The sequence below is a fragment of the Monodelphis domestica genome, chromosome 6 (assembly GCF_027887165.1).
Source record: "Monodelphis domestica isolate mMonDom1 chromosome 6, mMonDom1.pri, whole genome shotgun sequence".
Taxonomy (NCBI): Eukaryota; Metazoa; Chordata; class Mammalia; order Didelphimorphia; family Didelphidae; genus Monodelphis; species Monodelphis domestica.
Window position 1 is genome coordinate 309,539,428 of NC_077232.1, and position 16,892 is coordinate 309,556,319.

Sequence of the window (16,892 nt, forward strand, 5' to 3'; positions counted from 1 at the left end):
ATACTCATTTCCTCCCCAATATTAAGCCAGCAGAGACAGCTTGCCCTTGGGTTTTAGAATGCTGGGCAAAAAGGTTTCTAGTGGCCCAGAGACCTAAATGTTTGTTTTTTTAAACCCTTGACCTTCTAGTCAATACACTGTGAGTTGATTCCAAGGTGGAAGAGCAGTAAAGGCAATTGGGGGGAGGGGGGCGGTGTCACACAGCTAGGAAGTATCTGCTGTCAAATTTGAACCCAGTACCTTCCATTTCTGGTCCTGGCTCTATCCACCCAGCGTCCCTCCTTAGATACCTCTTAAGTCAGATGTGATCACTTCACAGAGGACATCTAACCATCCTGAGGATCACTTTGGGCACAGCCAAGGTAAAATGGCAGTAAAAGGGATTCACCTGTCATGACAACATATAATGAGGCTGCTGTACTTTTGCATTTTCTTCCAATAGTAGTGACTCATTTCCACATTCTCCTCCCGAACTCCTCCTGGCTCTGGTGGGACTCATTGGAGGGAGCTGAGAATTGATGAATCTTGCCTTATTTGGGAACCATTTCAGCTTCTTTGTTTAGAAATATGATTGCCAGAGAGCCTCATTTTCAGTAGATTGCTTATATTGTCATCTATTCTATTTTAGGCAAGCCATCTATGATGCATTTGAACGTTTTCTCCATAAATATGCTTATTGAATGTAACTGGGATGATTATCCTGTTGGAGGCTCTTGTGCCGTGTCATTGTGGGAAGAACAAGCAAGCTACAGCATCTAGAAATGTGAATTCAGGCGGCATTTCAGGTTCGAAGATCTACCAAGTATATTGGATGAGAAATGTGCTAATAAGTTAATGAATAGAGATAGTTTTCTTTCATGTTTATGTAAGTTTCAGTTTAAGTAAATAAATGAGTTCACAGGCCATCCAGTGATCCTAGAAATATTGGAATTAAATTTCTTGATTTAATCCTCCAGCTTATATAAATTTTGGAAAAATTTGGGTTTACCTTTCATTCTATGTTGAAGTCAGTAACCTCATTTTTAGACTTGGTTAGCTTTAAAATATACCTGTGATTTGTCAAAAACATCTTCAAATTCCATAAGAAACTGACTGTTTTAATAGTGCTTTAAGAGTCAGAAGCTTATGCCAGTACAGAAGAAATAAAAGCCAGATAGAATGTCTCTGTGCTTAAATCTCAGCCAAATGATTTTTGATGATAATCAAATGATTGTGATGATAAAATCATCATCATCATCATCATAATGATTGTCAAGCCACATCTCCTTTCCCTACTGCAAAACTTAGGAAGATGATAGGAAATTCAGCATTATTTATATATATATATGTATATTTTTTTTTAATAACTAAATGCTATGTCACTAGTAGTTTTTTTCTGAGTGACTTTTTAGTTGTTGCCAGCTATTTTAACACTTTTTATTTAATGATATGTAAATGTGAGTGGAGTGTAATTACTCAACTGTTGGACTTGATTTCGATTTATTTGATGCCTAGAATTTAAGTCAAGATCTATAATTTCACACAGTAATTTTATTTTGTAATTTTTATTTTTAATGGTCGCGTGAGGTTTTGTTTTGTTGACTTATTTTAGAGAAAATGCCAAATTTGGTAATTTATTAAGTTCTGAGTTTGAATTTTAATGTAGTTTTATGATCAGTGTCATCAACTTAGGAACTTTTTTAAAATGGAAAAGAACTGGCTTCTTAATATGTGTATTTTAGTAGTAGTTTCTCCTTATGTTTATCTTAACAATTATAAAGCCCGAAGAGAGAAGCTTCCAAGAAATACTGTTTCTTTGGGGGGATACTTAGGAAAGTTACCAAGTCCTTCAAGTTGCCTTTGTTTTTAAATGTACCTATGTAGGAATTATATTAAAATAGCAGTTCATAACCTTGCAAGAATGTTTGATTATGTGCCTTTACAATGTAAAAATATTTTAATTTTTAATTCTAAAAAATGTCAGTAAGCAAGTATCATAAAATTACTTGGAAAGCTTAATTCCTATTTTAACAAAAACTGGAGAGTTTGCCCTGATATAGACAGGTGTCTAATACAATCAAGTTCTTCCACTAAAATTCCTTTTGGAGGTAATGCAGTATTTGCTATCCAGAGATTAGCATTGTTATCTCATTTTCTTATGTAACACTATCCAGTAATTGAATTCTTTTGAAAGACTGGCTTTAGTGAAATGTGAGTTTGAGGTTTTTTAGTCAGTAACTTTTAAAAATGTATACTTTATGATTGGTAAAATGATTGTACTTCATTGCCTCATTAAATCACTTTCAGATATGAAATTCTTTCCCTTAGCCATTAAAGAAATTTCTGCTTTGCTCATGTATTTCTCTGCTATGGAATTTGCATGAAAAATAAAATTGCATATTTTGACTATTCACATGAAAGGGATTTTCCATGTAACTAGATAATCTCTTTGAAAACGTCTCTCTTTGAGCTCTGAGCACACTAACTTTTTAGAGCAGTGTTACAATGGAAGCTTTTTACTTGAAAAAAATATGAAATCAAAGTTAGGAGAATGTTCCTATGTTTACAACCAGACAGATGAATGCAAAGAAACCAATGTTGTTAACCTTTATGTATTACTTCAGCCAGGAATTTTATTTCTCTGTCATTTTGTCCTTGTCTGCCATGATAGCGATTGTAAATACTATAGGACTAGAAATTCACTTGAGAAAGAAAAAGTTTCTGAATTTCAAGATTACAAAGTGATTTGACCATTTTTAATGTATACATTTTTCGATGATTTCTTATGGATGTAATTTTAACATGTGGTGCTTTCTAATTTGGGGTATGGAATTACTACTGTAACTTTTAAATTGATAGGATTTTCCTAACTTTCTATTGTATAATAAAAGCCTATTTAAAAATGTGGTTTTGTTTCTGCACTATTTGCTTAGAAATGAAGTGCCTCTGTACTCCCTCCTGCCACCAGCACTACCGCCTCCAAAAAGCAGATAGGTTTCCACTGAAGAGCCAGGCTTGGGTAGGAAGCTTTAGCAGTACCAGTGTTCATGGTAACACATGGACTGAGGAGACAATTAGTCCCTCTCTCTTCCACAAGGGAGTTAAAGTCTAAAAAGATTTTGATGTTTTAAAGAAAAAATTTTAGGAAACTTAGCACCAGATAAAGTTAGATGGGGAGTAGGCTTAATTCAGGGAAGCCACAGACCCAGGGCTTGGGCTACTAAACCGTAAGGAGAGCAGCTTCAACAAGTTGAGTCACCAAGCAGTTATTCTGTGCTTAGCACTTGGGGCACAAAGAAAGGTGAGGAAAGCCAGAACCAAAACCCTCTTCTCTGAAGAGCTCACAGTGGAATGGGCGTGCAGACAAGCACACACGACCATGTACAAACAAGGTACAGAGAAGCTGGAGGTGATCTTAGAGGAAAGGCATCAAGTCTTAGGAAAATTAGGGAGGCTTCCTGCAGAAGGCAAAACAGGGACACTAGTAAACCAATAGGAGGAAGGAGGAGGGGGCTCCCGGGACCAGGCACAGCCAGAGACTTTGGAAGCTGAAATGAGGAACATCAGGAGGCCTATGTGGGTGGATTGTGGACTGTGCAAAGGAGTAAGTTGTAAGAAAAGTTTCAGGAGACTTTGCATTTGGTCCTGGAGGCCATTCAGGTTACTGGTGTTTATTGAATGTATGGGTGGTGGGGAATGGCATGGGAAGATCACATTGGATAGGCTGATGGAAGATGGCCTGGCGTATTGAGATCCGTCCAGCGGTCTCTCTGAGGGTCCGAGGTTACTCGTCTAGATGGGACGATCCAGTCCTTGCGTCTGTTATTTAAAGCACAATAATATTGCCTCATATGAGTAAAGGAGATGAGAAGCACTGTGTGCTCAGGCCCACGTGCACAGGCGTCACACAGTGTTGTGCCATAGCACAGAGGTTCGTTTATTATATAGGCTGGTGATTACATACTTCTTTGACACGTAATCAATTTTCTACATATGTGTTTCCATGGAACTTAACAATGAGAGGTGTAGCCTAAGGACATAGTCAACGAAACATTGTTGCTATAGATGAATGACATAAATGGGGTGATCTAGAGGTTAATTCTCCCTGACCCAGGAGAATCATTGTTCCTTTTGGTCAGCTTTCACAATCAATCACAATTACTTAGGAGATGGGTAACAAAACATTTTGTAGCTAGGTACAAGGTTAGAGGGCAATTTAATGACAGACCAGATTTGGGGTTTTCCTCAATTCACAAGTTGTTTTTCTTGGGTTACTTTAAAGCACCTGGCAATGTTGCCTGGTTTCTGTCCTTAAACAGAATTCAGTGGAGTATGTCTTGAAGGTGATTGAGGTTCTTGCCTGGCTTGTAATGGGAGTGACTAACTCTGTGAAGAGGGAAAGGAGGGGGTAATGATCTTTAGGTTTTCATACTGTGAATGCAATCTTGGGGTAATAACCTAGGAGGATTAAAGTGGGATATATATATATAGATCCTGTAAGTATTTGCTCTCATTATTTCTCCTGTATTGGGGAGGAAACAATAATCATAACAAGTCCATTAGTAGGGAGAATGGAAGAGAGAAGTCACAGAAGGGGTTTAGTGGGGGGGGAAGGGGGCTTTGCAGTTTCCAGCTTTCCACTGTGACCATGTCAGTCAGTGGGAGTCTGTTGGCTCCCCACCCCCAGCCCTATCCAACCCAGGTTCTCTGACCCAGTATCCCATTTGTGTGCTTACGCCGAGTGAATGGACATGAACCCACAGGGATACATGGTGCAGGGACGGAGAATAATGGAGGGGGTGTGGGAGTACTCATCCTCTATTCCCTTGGACAGCAGCAGGGAAGCACCATTGGTGAGAGACAGCCATGTGGAAAACCACATGGTCAGGGTTAGGTTCCATTAGGCTTAAATATATATCTTTCTCTATTTCAAGTGATGATTAATAAACTCTAAGGAAAATAAGAACCTGGAGTAATGTGAAGATTGCATTTAGCTATTTCCTGATATGAACAATGAAGATACTTAGTTTAACAAAATCAGGAATGCCTTGGGAACTTTAAATTACTCCACCCTACTTAGACCATATGTTAGAGGAAGATAAAGTTGTAATCTCCTGATTGAACAATGAAAGTACTTAACTCTTACCTTAGGGTGAAGCTAGAACTTTAAGCTAAGTCTATTTTTAGATCTAATACAAAAAGATGTTAATAACTATAAAGGTTAAATTAATCACAAAAGGTCAAGTAACTCACAAAAGGTGAACTTATCTAACAGCAGCAGTCTGTGTGAGGTGGCATGGACTTGCAGTGCTGGTAATGGTACCTCAGAGATGGTGTGGTAGAAAAGGATTTCTGCGTATGGGGAGAGGGTGAAAAATGCAAGCTTCTGGGGCCTGGTCGGTGATGGTACATTTAACAGTAATGGGGAAATTAGGAGAAAAACATTCAACTTTTGAACATTTTGAGCTGAAAGCCTACAAAACAGGCAGGTGTCCAATAGGTAGGTCCTGCAAATGTAAACTTCAAAATTTCTTAGACTTATAAATGTTGGAAATTTCACCATTGGGAAATTTCATACTTGGAAAATTTCTTACTAATAGTCTATTGGAATGTGAACCCCATTGGCATGGGAGGTTCCTCCTCCTCCCTTCTTAAGATTACTTTAGGACAGAAACCTTTTGCTGAACAATGGAAAGGACTTTGACCTATGCTTAAGCATAGAACAGGAATTTCTTTGAGTCATGATTGATTTTAGAATTGATACAATGGAGATACTTGGAATCAATCTCCACCCTACTCAGTCCTAACAGGATTGAGGAAGGGCTGCAGCATAGATCAAAATTTAATTATTCCAATCTCCACCCTACTCAGGGTAACAGGATTTAGGAAGGGCTGTAGCAAAGGATCAAAGATTTAATTATTTGAGAATATGACCTTCAACAGACATGTGCAAAGCCAGAGACCTCTGGGCGGTCCTGGGTTAAGCTAGAGCCTCCATTGGCACAGGGAAATTGATGGACAGTGATTGGTAGATGTGAGAACTGAGGGGAGGGAACTTGGATGGTTTTCCTTAAAGATAGAGGGGTCTGAAGACTCAGGGGGGGAGTTGAGGAGTTGGTCTGAGTGGTTGGAGTGTGCTCTGAGAAGCTTGCTCTGAAGGAAGCTGAAGGTGGGGGCCTCTGAGACTGTTTCTCCATTTTGGTCACGTGAGTAATAGGGACTGATCTCTTTTCTTTGCCCCAGCTATCTAAGGGCTTGGGCCTTTTGGCCCAGCCTAAACAGAAGGGGTATTTAAGCCCTATTCCCTTCTCTCCCTTTTCTCTTTCTCTATCTCTAATTCCTTTCTTCCTCCTATTGTAATTAAACTCCATAAAAGATTGACTGCTGACTTGAGTTTTCATTTAGGAATTACATAGCTGAATTCCTTGGCGACCTTAAATTAATATATATCAGTCTTTTAAAGTGATTTCCTTGTCACACAAATCAGAAGAGAGATTGGGAAGGGCTTGACAGATTGGATTCATCAGCATTGAGATGATATTTGACTACTTGGGATCTGATGAATTTCATCAAGTGAAATATCATAGAGGGAGGCCAGAACAGAGCCTTGGGGAATGTGTGTCCATGGTCAGCCAGTGTGAACTGGATGAAGATCCAGCAAAGAAGACTCAGAAGGAATGATCAGACAGGAGTAGAACTAGGAAAGAGATTGCCATGAAAAACTAAAGAGACTATAAAGAAGGAACAGGAGATCAATGGTATCAAAGGCACAGAGATCAGGAAGATTTAGGAAAAGCCATAAGATTTGACAATTAGGTCACTTTATTTTCTAATTATACGTGATAATCTACATATGTTTTCAGCAATTATGATATCCAAATTGTCTCCTTCCTAAGATGGTAAACAGTTTGATCTGGTTTATGCATTGCATGATCTTGCAAAACATTATACATTAGTCATGTGAGAGAATAGAAAACCAAAATCCAAAAATAAAAAATTTCACACAAAGTGAAAAATAACATGCTTCAATATGCATTTAGACTTCAAGAGTTCTTTCTCTGGAGATCAATAGCATTCTTTGTCATAAACCTTCAGAATTACCTTGGATCGTTGTATTGCTTGGAATGGCTAAGTCTTTCACAATTGATCATTGTACAGTGTTGCTGTTACTGTATATAGGATTCTCCTGATTCTGCACACTTCACTCTGCATCAGTTCATATAAGTCTTTCCAGGTTTTTTTCAGATCATCCTGCCCATCATTCCTTACAATCAATACACAATACATGTGATGCAATATTATTGTGCTTTAAATAGCAGACACAAGGAATTCAGAGAAACATGAAAAACTTCTAAGAATATTTAAAGTGCAGAGTGAACCTGGAGAAAAAACTGCCAAAAATGTAAAGTGAAAATACTAAATTTTGCTGTACTTCTTAATTTTCGATGAGCAATTTTAGATCCAGTGAAAAACAGATCAAAAACCCTCCTCTTCTTATCAGCGAGAAATTGAATACACACATCTCTGAAAAAGATTTCAATTCAATAAACATTTATTGAGCATCTACATCTATACTGTCACTAGATGCTGGATATACAGACAAAAAGTAACATTTGCCTTTAAGGAACTTATGTTCTCTGTGGTTATAAATCATAGGCATACAAATAAAGATCACTTAAGAATGGGAGATGAGTAAGAAAGGCTTCTTATCAGAGGTGGTCCCTGAACAGAATCTTGAATGAGGTCAAGGATTATGATATAAAGTAGAAAGAAGAAGGATTTCAATTCAGGCAAGATCTCAGTTCAGAATCTTTTGTATTTCCTGACTATCTGATAATGGACAGATCCTCTGAGAGGTGAGTGTATTTTTTTACTTGTAAAATAAGGATAATGTCTCTCATGCAGGCCATCAGGTGACTCCATACATAGAGCTCTGGGCCTGGAATCAGGAAGACTGGAGTTCAAATTTGGCCTTAGATGACCCTGGGCAATGTAAAAATAGACTCGAATTCAGGACTCCAATCCCCAGAATCCTTTGCTCCACATCCCCAGAGTGCTTTCTAATCTCACTGAATTCTCACGTGGGCTGAGATCGAGAAGGTATTTGACCTGATTGCAAAGGCTTTGGTCTCTTTTTGGACTTCCTTTTTGGAGCAGACGCGTCTCTTTCAGGATGTGAGGTTATCTTGTCTAGGCCTCTGGCCTAGGCATGTGTTTTCTTCTTCTGTAATTTCTTTTATCTTTAATAAACCTCATAAAAATATAATACTCCTTGCAGAGAGAAACTAATTTCTACCTGCTGCCGTCTCCCCTAAATTTTAAATCTTTTAGCAAGTCACATAACTTCTGTTTATCTCTATTCACCGAAAAAGGAAATGGCCAACCATTCCAATATCTTTGCCAAGAAAACCCCATGGACAGCCTTGGTGCAATTTTGTCTAGGTGTTCACTGAAGAATTAGACACAACTCAACAACAACATATCTCGCGGGGATATGAATAGTATTCATGAGGTAATATGCAGTAGGGTGTTCTATCTCTAGGGCCAACGTGGTTCTGCCTTTACACAAGGACATAAAGACTTCTCAACTATAAGCAAAAGAATAGAGTAGAAGAGAGAGTTCTGCTTTTTCCTTTGCCCCTCAGAAGAAGCGTCTTCCATATCTGTCCAGAGTTGGGAACCACTCTGTGCCCTTCTCCAGATGCCAAAAAGGAAGAGAATGCAGAACTGAGAAAGCCAAACCAACCAGAAAGATGCAGCAAGAGCAAGAGCTAAGGAAAGGCCCCCAAAGGGCCCAAGTCTGGAAGCCTCCCCTGCTTCTAATCAAGTCATCATATGTTCCTTCTTCCTAGGAGCCATTCCCACTGCTTAACTCCTCCTCTAAGAGTGATTGTAATTAATGAATAAAACAATTAACTTTAGCAAGGTTGCAGGATATAAAAGAAACCTGCAGAAATCATAAGCCTTTCTGTATGTGATCAAAAAATCCAGCAGGAAAAGATCGAAGAATTCCATTTAAAATCACTATGAAGAATATAAAATACCAAAAAGTGCCTGTCAAGTCCACATGCAGGCACTATATGAGCACAATTACAAAACACTTGAATATAAAGATAGATCTCAATTACTGAAGTGATTTTGTTCATGAGTAGGCTGAGTCAATATAATAAAAGTGACAGTACAACCTAAATTAATTGACTTGGTGCTTATCGATCAAATTACCAAAGAATTATAGAGGGGAAAAAATAATAGAATTCATCTAGAAGAACAAAAGATTAAAAATATCGAAGAAATCAGGGAAAAAATGGGTCACCAACATTCCTAGCTCCGGTAGTTGTGGCTGTCAATGGAGGGGAGAGCCACTTTCCAAAGAATGGATAGTTTCCAATCGAGAGCTTGCTGGTCTGTTCATAGTGGAAGACTGACCTCATCATTCATGACCAGTTAGGGATGTCCCTGCCCTGTCACCTCTCTTGGTGAGAACTCAGTGAGTGTAGTATAAAAGTAGTCTCTTCTCTTGGAAGCCCAGCTCAGCACGTAGTAGCATAACATCCCTGAGGCAGAGTGATGATGGCTATCGTCATGTTCACAATACTACAATGAAGAAGGAAACCGTGCATGAGAGAGCATGCTCACTTAGACCAGAGAGGGAAAGAGCACTAGACCAATTTCCCTTATGGATGAATATTGATGCGAAATGTTAAGATAAAACATGAGCAAGTGGACTATAGGAATAAATCAGCGCTCATACACTAGCAACAAGGTAAAATTGTACTAGGAATGCAGGTGTCATTCAATAAGGGGGAAATTATGAACTCAACCATGTGAAGAAAAGAAAATGATCTTTGTCTCCAATGAGTAATGTTTGGAAATGACCAAATACAATAATGTTAAAAAAAAGAAAAGCAACCAAAATCATAATTATTTCAATTGATACACAAAAAGTCTTTTGACGAAATACAATATTTGTTCCTAGTAGAAGCACTAGAAAGTATAAAAATCAATGGACCTTTCCTTAACATGGCAAATAGTGTCTACTTAAAACCAAGAGCCCGCATTATCCGTAAGGAGGACAAGTTAGAAGTTTTTCCAATCAGAAATGAAGCAGAGATGCGTCCATTATTACTATTCAGTCTTGTACTAGAAATGCTATCTATAGCAGCAGGACAGGAAAAAGAAATGAAAGGAACAAGCATAAACAGGAAACAAAATGGTCACCATTTGCAGATGATAGGAGAATTTACCTAGAGAATCAACTAACAAAATCAGAACAGCTTCAGCAAAGGTGCAGGCTATACTGCAGAAACCATGAGCATTTCTGTCTATAACCAACAAAATCCAATAAAGAAAGAAAGAGAAATTCTATTTAGAATAACTATGGAGAAATTATCTGAATCTGCCTGCCAAGTTCCACAAGAACTGTATGAACACCGTTACAAGGTACTCTCTGCAGAAATTCTTTATAAAACATGATAAAAATGATCATAAAACTCATTTGGAAAAACAAGGGATTGAGAAGAGCAAGGGAAATGACAAAAATGTTGACATGAAAGGGAAATAATACTTCCAGACCTTAAACTATCTTATATAACATTCATCAAAACCATTTGGAATTAGTTTTTTAAAATAGGGTTACAATGAAACAGGTGAGGAAAGGGAGAAGCAAACAATGGAGTTGAATAACCCAGTGTTCCCTAAAGTAGAAGAGCAAAAATTACTTAGGAAAGAACTCCCTGCCCAATAAACACTACTGGGAAAGCTGTAAAGCAATCGCATAGAAATCCAATTTAAATCAATACTTTAACCAGTATTCTACAAAACAATCTAAGTGAATATGTAACCTTGATATTAAATTAAAATATAAATATAAAATTAAAAGAGAAACAGATCATTTACCTCTCACAGCTATGGGTATATATAAAATATAATAAACATATACATATATATATATATATATATATATATATTCAATCCTTACCTTCCATCTTGGGATCAATACTGAGTATTGGTTGCAAAGCAGACAAGTGGTAAGGGCTAGGCAATGGGGGTCAAGTGACTTGCCCAGGGTCACACAGATGGGAAGTGTCTGAGGCCAGATTTGAACCCAGGACCTCCTGTCTCCAGGCCTGGCTCTATGCACTAAGATACTTAGTTGATCCTAAGAGATGTATTCTTAACCAAACAAGGGATAGAGGTGATTATGGTTCAGCATTGTTCCTGATCTCAGAAATATCTGTTCAATGAGTAAATATTGAATGAATTTCCATAGTAATGCATATGTCAAACTACCTCTGCCCTAAGATAAGCAAAATAATTTTAAAAATGACTTCACATACCAATATATTTAAGTGCAGAGAATTCATTTTTTTGATTTTATAAAATTGAGAAAATCAGCAAAACCAGTCTCTGCTTCCAGACAAGAGCTTTAAAGCCCTTTCTTGCAGAGGCCAGGGGACCCTGCATATGGAACACTGAATGTGTTGTATGAGCGGACTCAATTGAGTCCTTGATTAGTTTTGTGGAACTGATTTCTCTCCCTCTTTCTTATAAAGAATGGTCCTCTGGGGGAGGGGGGAAGGGGGACTATATTGTGAAATGAAGATGATGTTAAAAAGGCTCAGTAAAATTTTAGAAAACTCAGTGATGTGTAAGGACACAAGATTTGTAGGGGGGCAACCTTATCCTGCCAATTCTGCCAAGGATAGGGGGGCAGATCTGTTCTTTGCAGCTTATACTAATCCTAGGTTGGCACACCCTTCCAGAGAATGCCTGTGATGCCAAATGAAGAGGGGGGCATGCCGGCTTGGTTATTCACAGGTTTCAGTAGGGTGAAGGAGTAGAATTGGTAGAGTCCTTGGTGGTATCAGCACAGAATAAGATGGTGGATCCCCACAGCAGCCCCAGGCCAGAAGAAAGTTGGCACAGTGCCAGGGAGGGCCCTGTGTCGCGTCCAAGTGTTCCCAGGGAATATTTGGAGCTTCCTTTGCTAGTTACAATTACTCAAGGTAGATCATATTCTCTGTGGCGTCGTGGGTGACAGTCTCACTCTGGCAACCACCACACGAGGTCAATAAAAATCAGTCCATCCCTTTTCTGGTCTGCCTAAATGGGATTAATATACCAGTGCACTCATTGCAAATCCGATCTGGTATAACTAGATAACACGCTAATGATAACTGGCATTATTATCGCGGTCTCATGGTTGGGACAAATGGCAAGAAAGCATTTGGCTCCTCCTTAAACAGTCTATGATTCACTTTGATTCTTCCGTTCACTTTGTGACAACACTTTTTGGCACAGGAGTTTGAGAATGGACTTGGATAAAAACATTAAGAACTTAAAGGAAAAATTCAAACAAACATGCATCAGTGTTCGGTATCCCAAGGAGATCAAAGAGGGGAAGAGGACTTGCTCACACAAAAAATACTTATAGCAGCTCTTTTTGTGGTGGCAAAGAATCGGAAATTAAGGGGATGTCCATCGATTGGGGAATAGCTGCACAAAGCATGGTGTATGATTGTAATGGAGTACTAATACACCAAGGGAAATGATGAACAACACGATCATTTAAAAAAACCCTGGAAAGACTTATAGGAAGTGACGCAAAGTGAAGTGAGCACAATCAGGAGAACACTGAATACAGGAACAGCAATAATGTCTGATAATCAACTGTGAAGGACTTAACGGTTATTCTAAGCAATGCAAGCATCTGGGACAATTCCAAGGGACTCATGATGAAAAAGGCTACCTGCTGCCATAGGAGGAACTGAAGGAGTCTTAGTGCGGATTGAAGTCTACCATTCTTCACATTATTTCCTCCATGAATTTTTTTCTAGTATAAATGATATGTATCTTCTTTCACAAAATGATGAACATACAATTATTTATTGCTTGATAGCACACATACATTCCATATCATATTACCTGTCATCTTGGGGAAGAAGATGATGTAGAAGGAAGACAGATCATGAATCTCAGAATTTCAGAAAACAATTATTAAAATTGTATCTACACATAATCTGGAAAAACAAAAAAGGAAACCTAAAAAAGAAATATTATATATGTATTTATAACAAAAAGTGGTTAATTCTACTTATAAACATAAATAGATGAATCAAGCAATTTTAAACACAGAAAAGAGGGGAAGAAAAGTCTTATTCTGAGTATAAAGTATTGGACTTTATAATCTAATCTTATTTTTAAAATGAAAAGTTTGGGCTTCCGGGTAAACATGGCAGCAGTCTAGATGCAAAACTCATCCTCTCGTCAGCACCCACCGATATAGACTACCTCAAAAGAACAACAAAACCAAATTCATAAGAACGAAGGGACTTTACAGTAGGGTGCAGCATTGAAGGAACATGGGATTTGGGCATTTCCACACTATAAAGAGGTGAAAAAGCTCCCACCAAAACTGCGAACTGATCTACCCTTCCCCCACCCCACCTATAGAGCCAGAGTCAGTCAGGGCAAGCCAGAATCAGTGAGCAGCTCTAGAGTGAGTAATGGGCACCTCTAGGTCCTTGGCGAGCTAACTAATATGAACTTTAGATTTACTCCACCCTGCTTAGTCTAACAAAACAGGAATGTCTACAACCCTACTTAAGGATTAAGTATCTAGGAGGATGGCCTATGACAGACCTGCTAGCAAATGACAAATCAGAAACAACTGACAGACCCTCTGGGCTGTCCTAAGACAAGCTTAAGCTACCATTAGTACATGTGAGATTCAGGAAAGTGATGTAAAAACGGTCTATATATTTCACATCACTTCCTCTCTCGGCTTCTTTTGGCAGAGAGGTGACTCTGGCGGCAGCGTGCTGAGTGTCTTGGCATCTTGGTGTGGTGGGAGCTATTGCCCGGGTTTGGCGGTGAGAGTCCTTGATACATGTGAATCTTAAAAATTCTCAGACCCTACTTCAGAAGATTTGGTTAAGACCATTCCCCATTTTAAACAATGAAGGTACTTGATCAGGAATGTGAGAAGTCTAACATTACTCCACCCATACTTAAGCATATTTTAGGGGAAGATAAAGTTGTAAACTCTTTACTGAACAATGAAAAAGTACTTAACTCATACTTATAGTGAAGCAAAAGCCTTAAGCTAAGTCAATTTTTAGGAAGGTGCTAAGTACCTATGAAGGTCAGGCAACTTGCAAAGTTGTAAGGGACAAGCCTTAACAAAAGAGGTGTGAGGTTTTAGTCTACTCAGGTGTGAATTACTCAAAAGTTTAGTCTACTCAGGTGTGAATTAAGAATGGTCTGTCCTTTGGAAAACATCTACTGTGATTGGTAGATGTAAGAACTTAGGAGAGGTGACATAGGAGAAAATTCTCTTTAAAAGGAGGTCAGAAGCTGAGAGAAGAAAACCCTCTTTGAGAGAACTCTCTCTGAAGAGATTCAGCTTGCCAAAGCTGAGATGAAGGAATTCAGCCTTGGAATCTGAAGTGGAGCTCAGGAACTAAACTGGAGGGTCTCTCTGAACACTAGAATCTTGTTTGGGACAAATCTTTTGGTGAGTGGATTAAAGACTGACTGATCTCTCTCTTAGGGCTTGGGCCTAGGCCCTTTTCTCATTGTTTCCTCTTACTCTATATCTTTCATTAATTCCTTATTTGTATTAATTAAAATCTCCATAAAAACCTAGCTGACTTGGGTATATTTCATATTTGGGGATTTTTCCCATGGTGACCGCTTTATTTTTAATATAAAATCAAGACATTCTTGAAACCACATATTCGTGGTCACAGTTTATGCCAATCACTCTTTTAACTGTTACATACACTACTGGGGAAGCTTAGTAACCTAGTTCAGGTGAGGCATCATCTCCAAGCTCTCTCAGAGTTTAGACTGGTTCTTTTCTCCTTTACCTTCAAAAACACTATCCTCTTAGGAAAGCCTCTAATCTCCTGAAAAGACCTCGTGGTGGAGGTCCTTGAACTCCCCCTGGCACAGGCCAGGCAGGAGAAATCCTATACTCCTTTCCTCTCTCTTCTCCTTAATTCCCTCCCTCTATATTAATTAAACCACCATAAATTTCCAAACTGATTTGAGTATTTTATATGGGATATTCCCTGACAACCAATTAAATTTAGATTAAGTCACAAACCTAAAATTTCCCCTTACACTAAGACCACCAAAGACCTACCCCTGAGAGCAGCTACACCTGAAACCCCAGAAGCCTGAAGAGTGCAGACCATGGGCACTCATGGGAAAATAGCACAGAGAAGGGCAGCAAACAGCAAAAGCTGCAGATATCTGAGAGCTTACCTCAGGCAAAATCCTTGCTCCTTAGTTCCATACACAGAGAGGCTGCCCATCTCACTCAGATTTCTGACTAAAACGGGAAGGAAAAACCTCCACAGTGATGGCAAATTGTGCCCAGGAGCAACAACCTCCTTCCAAGAAAAACATAAAGAAGGGGTTGACCCTGTAAAATTTTTACAGAGGGAAACCCCAGGCTACAGAGGAAATACAGGAGGATATTAAAATAAAGCCAAAAACTTCCAAAAAATGGAAATTGTCCACAAATTCTTGAAGAACTTAAATTAGAGATTATCAAAAAGATGGAAGTCAAGAAAAGTGGGAAATAATTTAAAAAGAAAATAACAGTTTAAAGGGCAAGAACTCCCAATTGCAGAAACAGCTGGAGGCCACGAAAAGCAGGATAGACCAAACCAAAAAGGGAAATCAAAAGATTATAGTGGAAAATAAGTCCTTAAAGACCAAAATTAGGCAATTGGGAGACAATGATCTTTCAAAACAGCAAGAATTAATAAAGCAAAGTCAAAAGACTAACAAAATAGAAGAAAACATAAAATATCTTACTGACAAGATGACAGATCAGGAAAACAGATTATGACGAGACAATTTGAGAATCATTGGTCTACCTGAAAAGTCAGACATAAACAGAAATCTTGACATCATACTACAAGAAATCATCCAAGAAAAATGCCCTTGTGTTCTTGAATAAGGGGGCATTTAAAGAGTTCATAGAACACCCTCTACACTAAATCCTCAAAAGACAACTCCCAGGGATATAACTGCAGATTCAAGAGCTTTCAAGCTAAGGAGAAAATTCTACAAGAAACCAAAAAGAGATAATTCCAATACCAAGGAGTACCAATCAGGATCACAGAAGACCTGGCAGCTTCCACACTAAAGAACCTCAAAATTTGGAACAGCAAGAGAATTGGGTCTTCAACCAAGAACCACATATCCACCAATACTTCCAGGGGAAAGTATGGGCATTTAACAAAATAGAAGATTTCCAAGTATTTGTAAAGAAAAGACCAGAACTAAGTGGAAAGTTTGAGATCCAAACACAGAGATCAAGAGAAACATGAAAAGGCAAATAAGAAAGAGAGGGAAAAGGGAAAAATGTTTTTTTTATTCAAACTTTCTTCTTTAAGGGCTACAATTAGATCAAATTATCTATATTAATATATGGGGAAATGTTATTTGTAACTCTCAAAAATTATACTCATTATTATAGTAATTACAAGAATCATTCACAGGAAGAGATTGGGGTAATAAGTGCTATAAGATGATATACAAAAAAAAAGAAAAAGGGAGGGGGGAATTGAGGATGGCACCAAGAGATACGTGAAGAAATAAAATAAATGGGATAATCTTTATCACACAAAGATATGCATGGGAAGGGGAAGGGAAGAATACTTTTATAAGAAGGTGAGGAAGAGAATGCTAATAGATAATACTTAAAACTTACTCTCAGTGAAATCAGTTCTGAGAGGGAAGAGCACCTAGATCCACTGGGGTCTTGAATTCTACCTTATCCTACAGAGAATGTGTGAAGGGAAAACTAGGGGGTAGGGGGAAGGGAGCACAAAAAAGGGAGGGAAAGATAGGGGGGAGGGAACTTAACAGACCCTAAAAAAACAATAAGGGAACAA

General features: G+C 38.4%; 1 protein-coding gene across 1 annotated transcript in view; it reads left to right on the forward strand.

The window, feature by feature from the left end:
- Positions 1–2,886, forward strand: part of ABHD18 (abhydrolase domain containing 18) — a 66,948-nt gene extending 64,062 nt beyond the window's left edge. The window contains exon 14 of the mRNA XM_056803524.1: positions 629–2,886. Coding sequence (XP_056659502.1) covers positions 629–680 — 52 coding nt within the window. The 3' untranslated portion in view covers positions 681–2,886. The remainder of the gene's footprint in view (positions 1–628) is intronic.
- Positions 2,887–16,892: the final 14,006 nt, after the last annotated feature.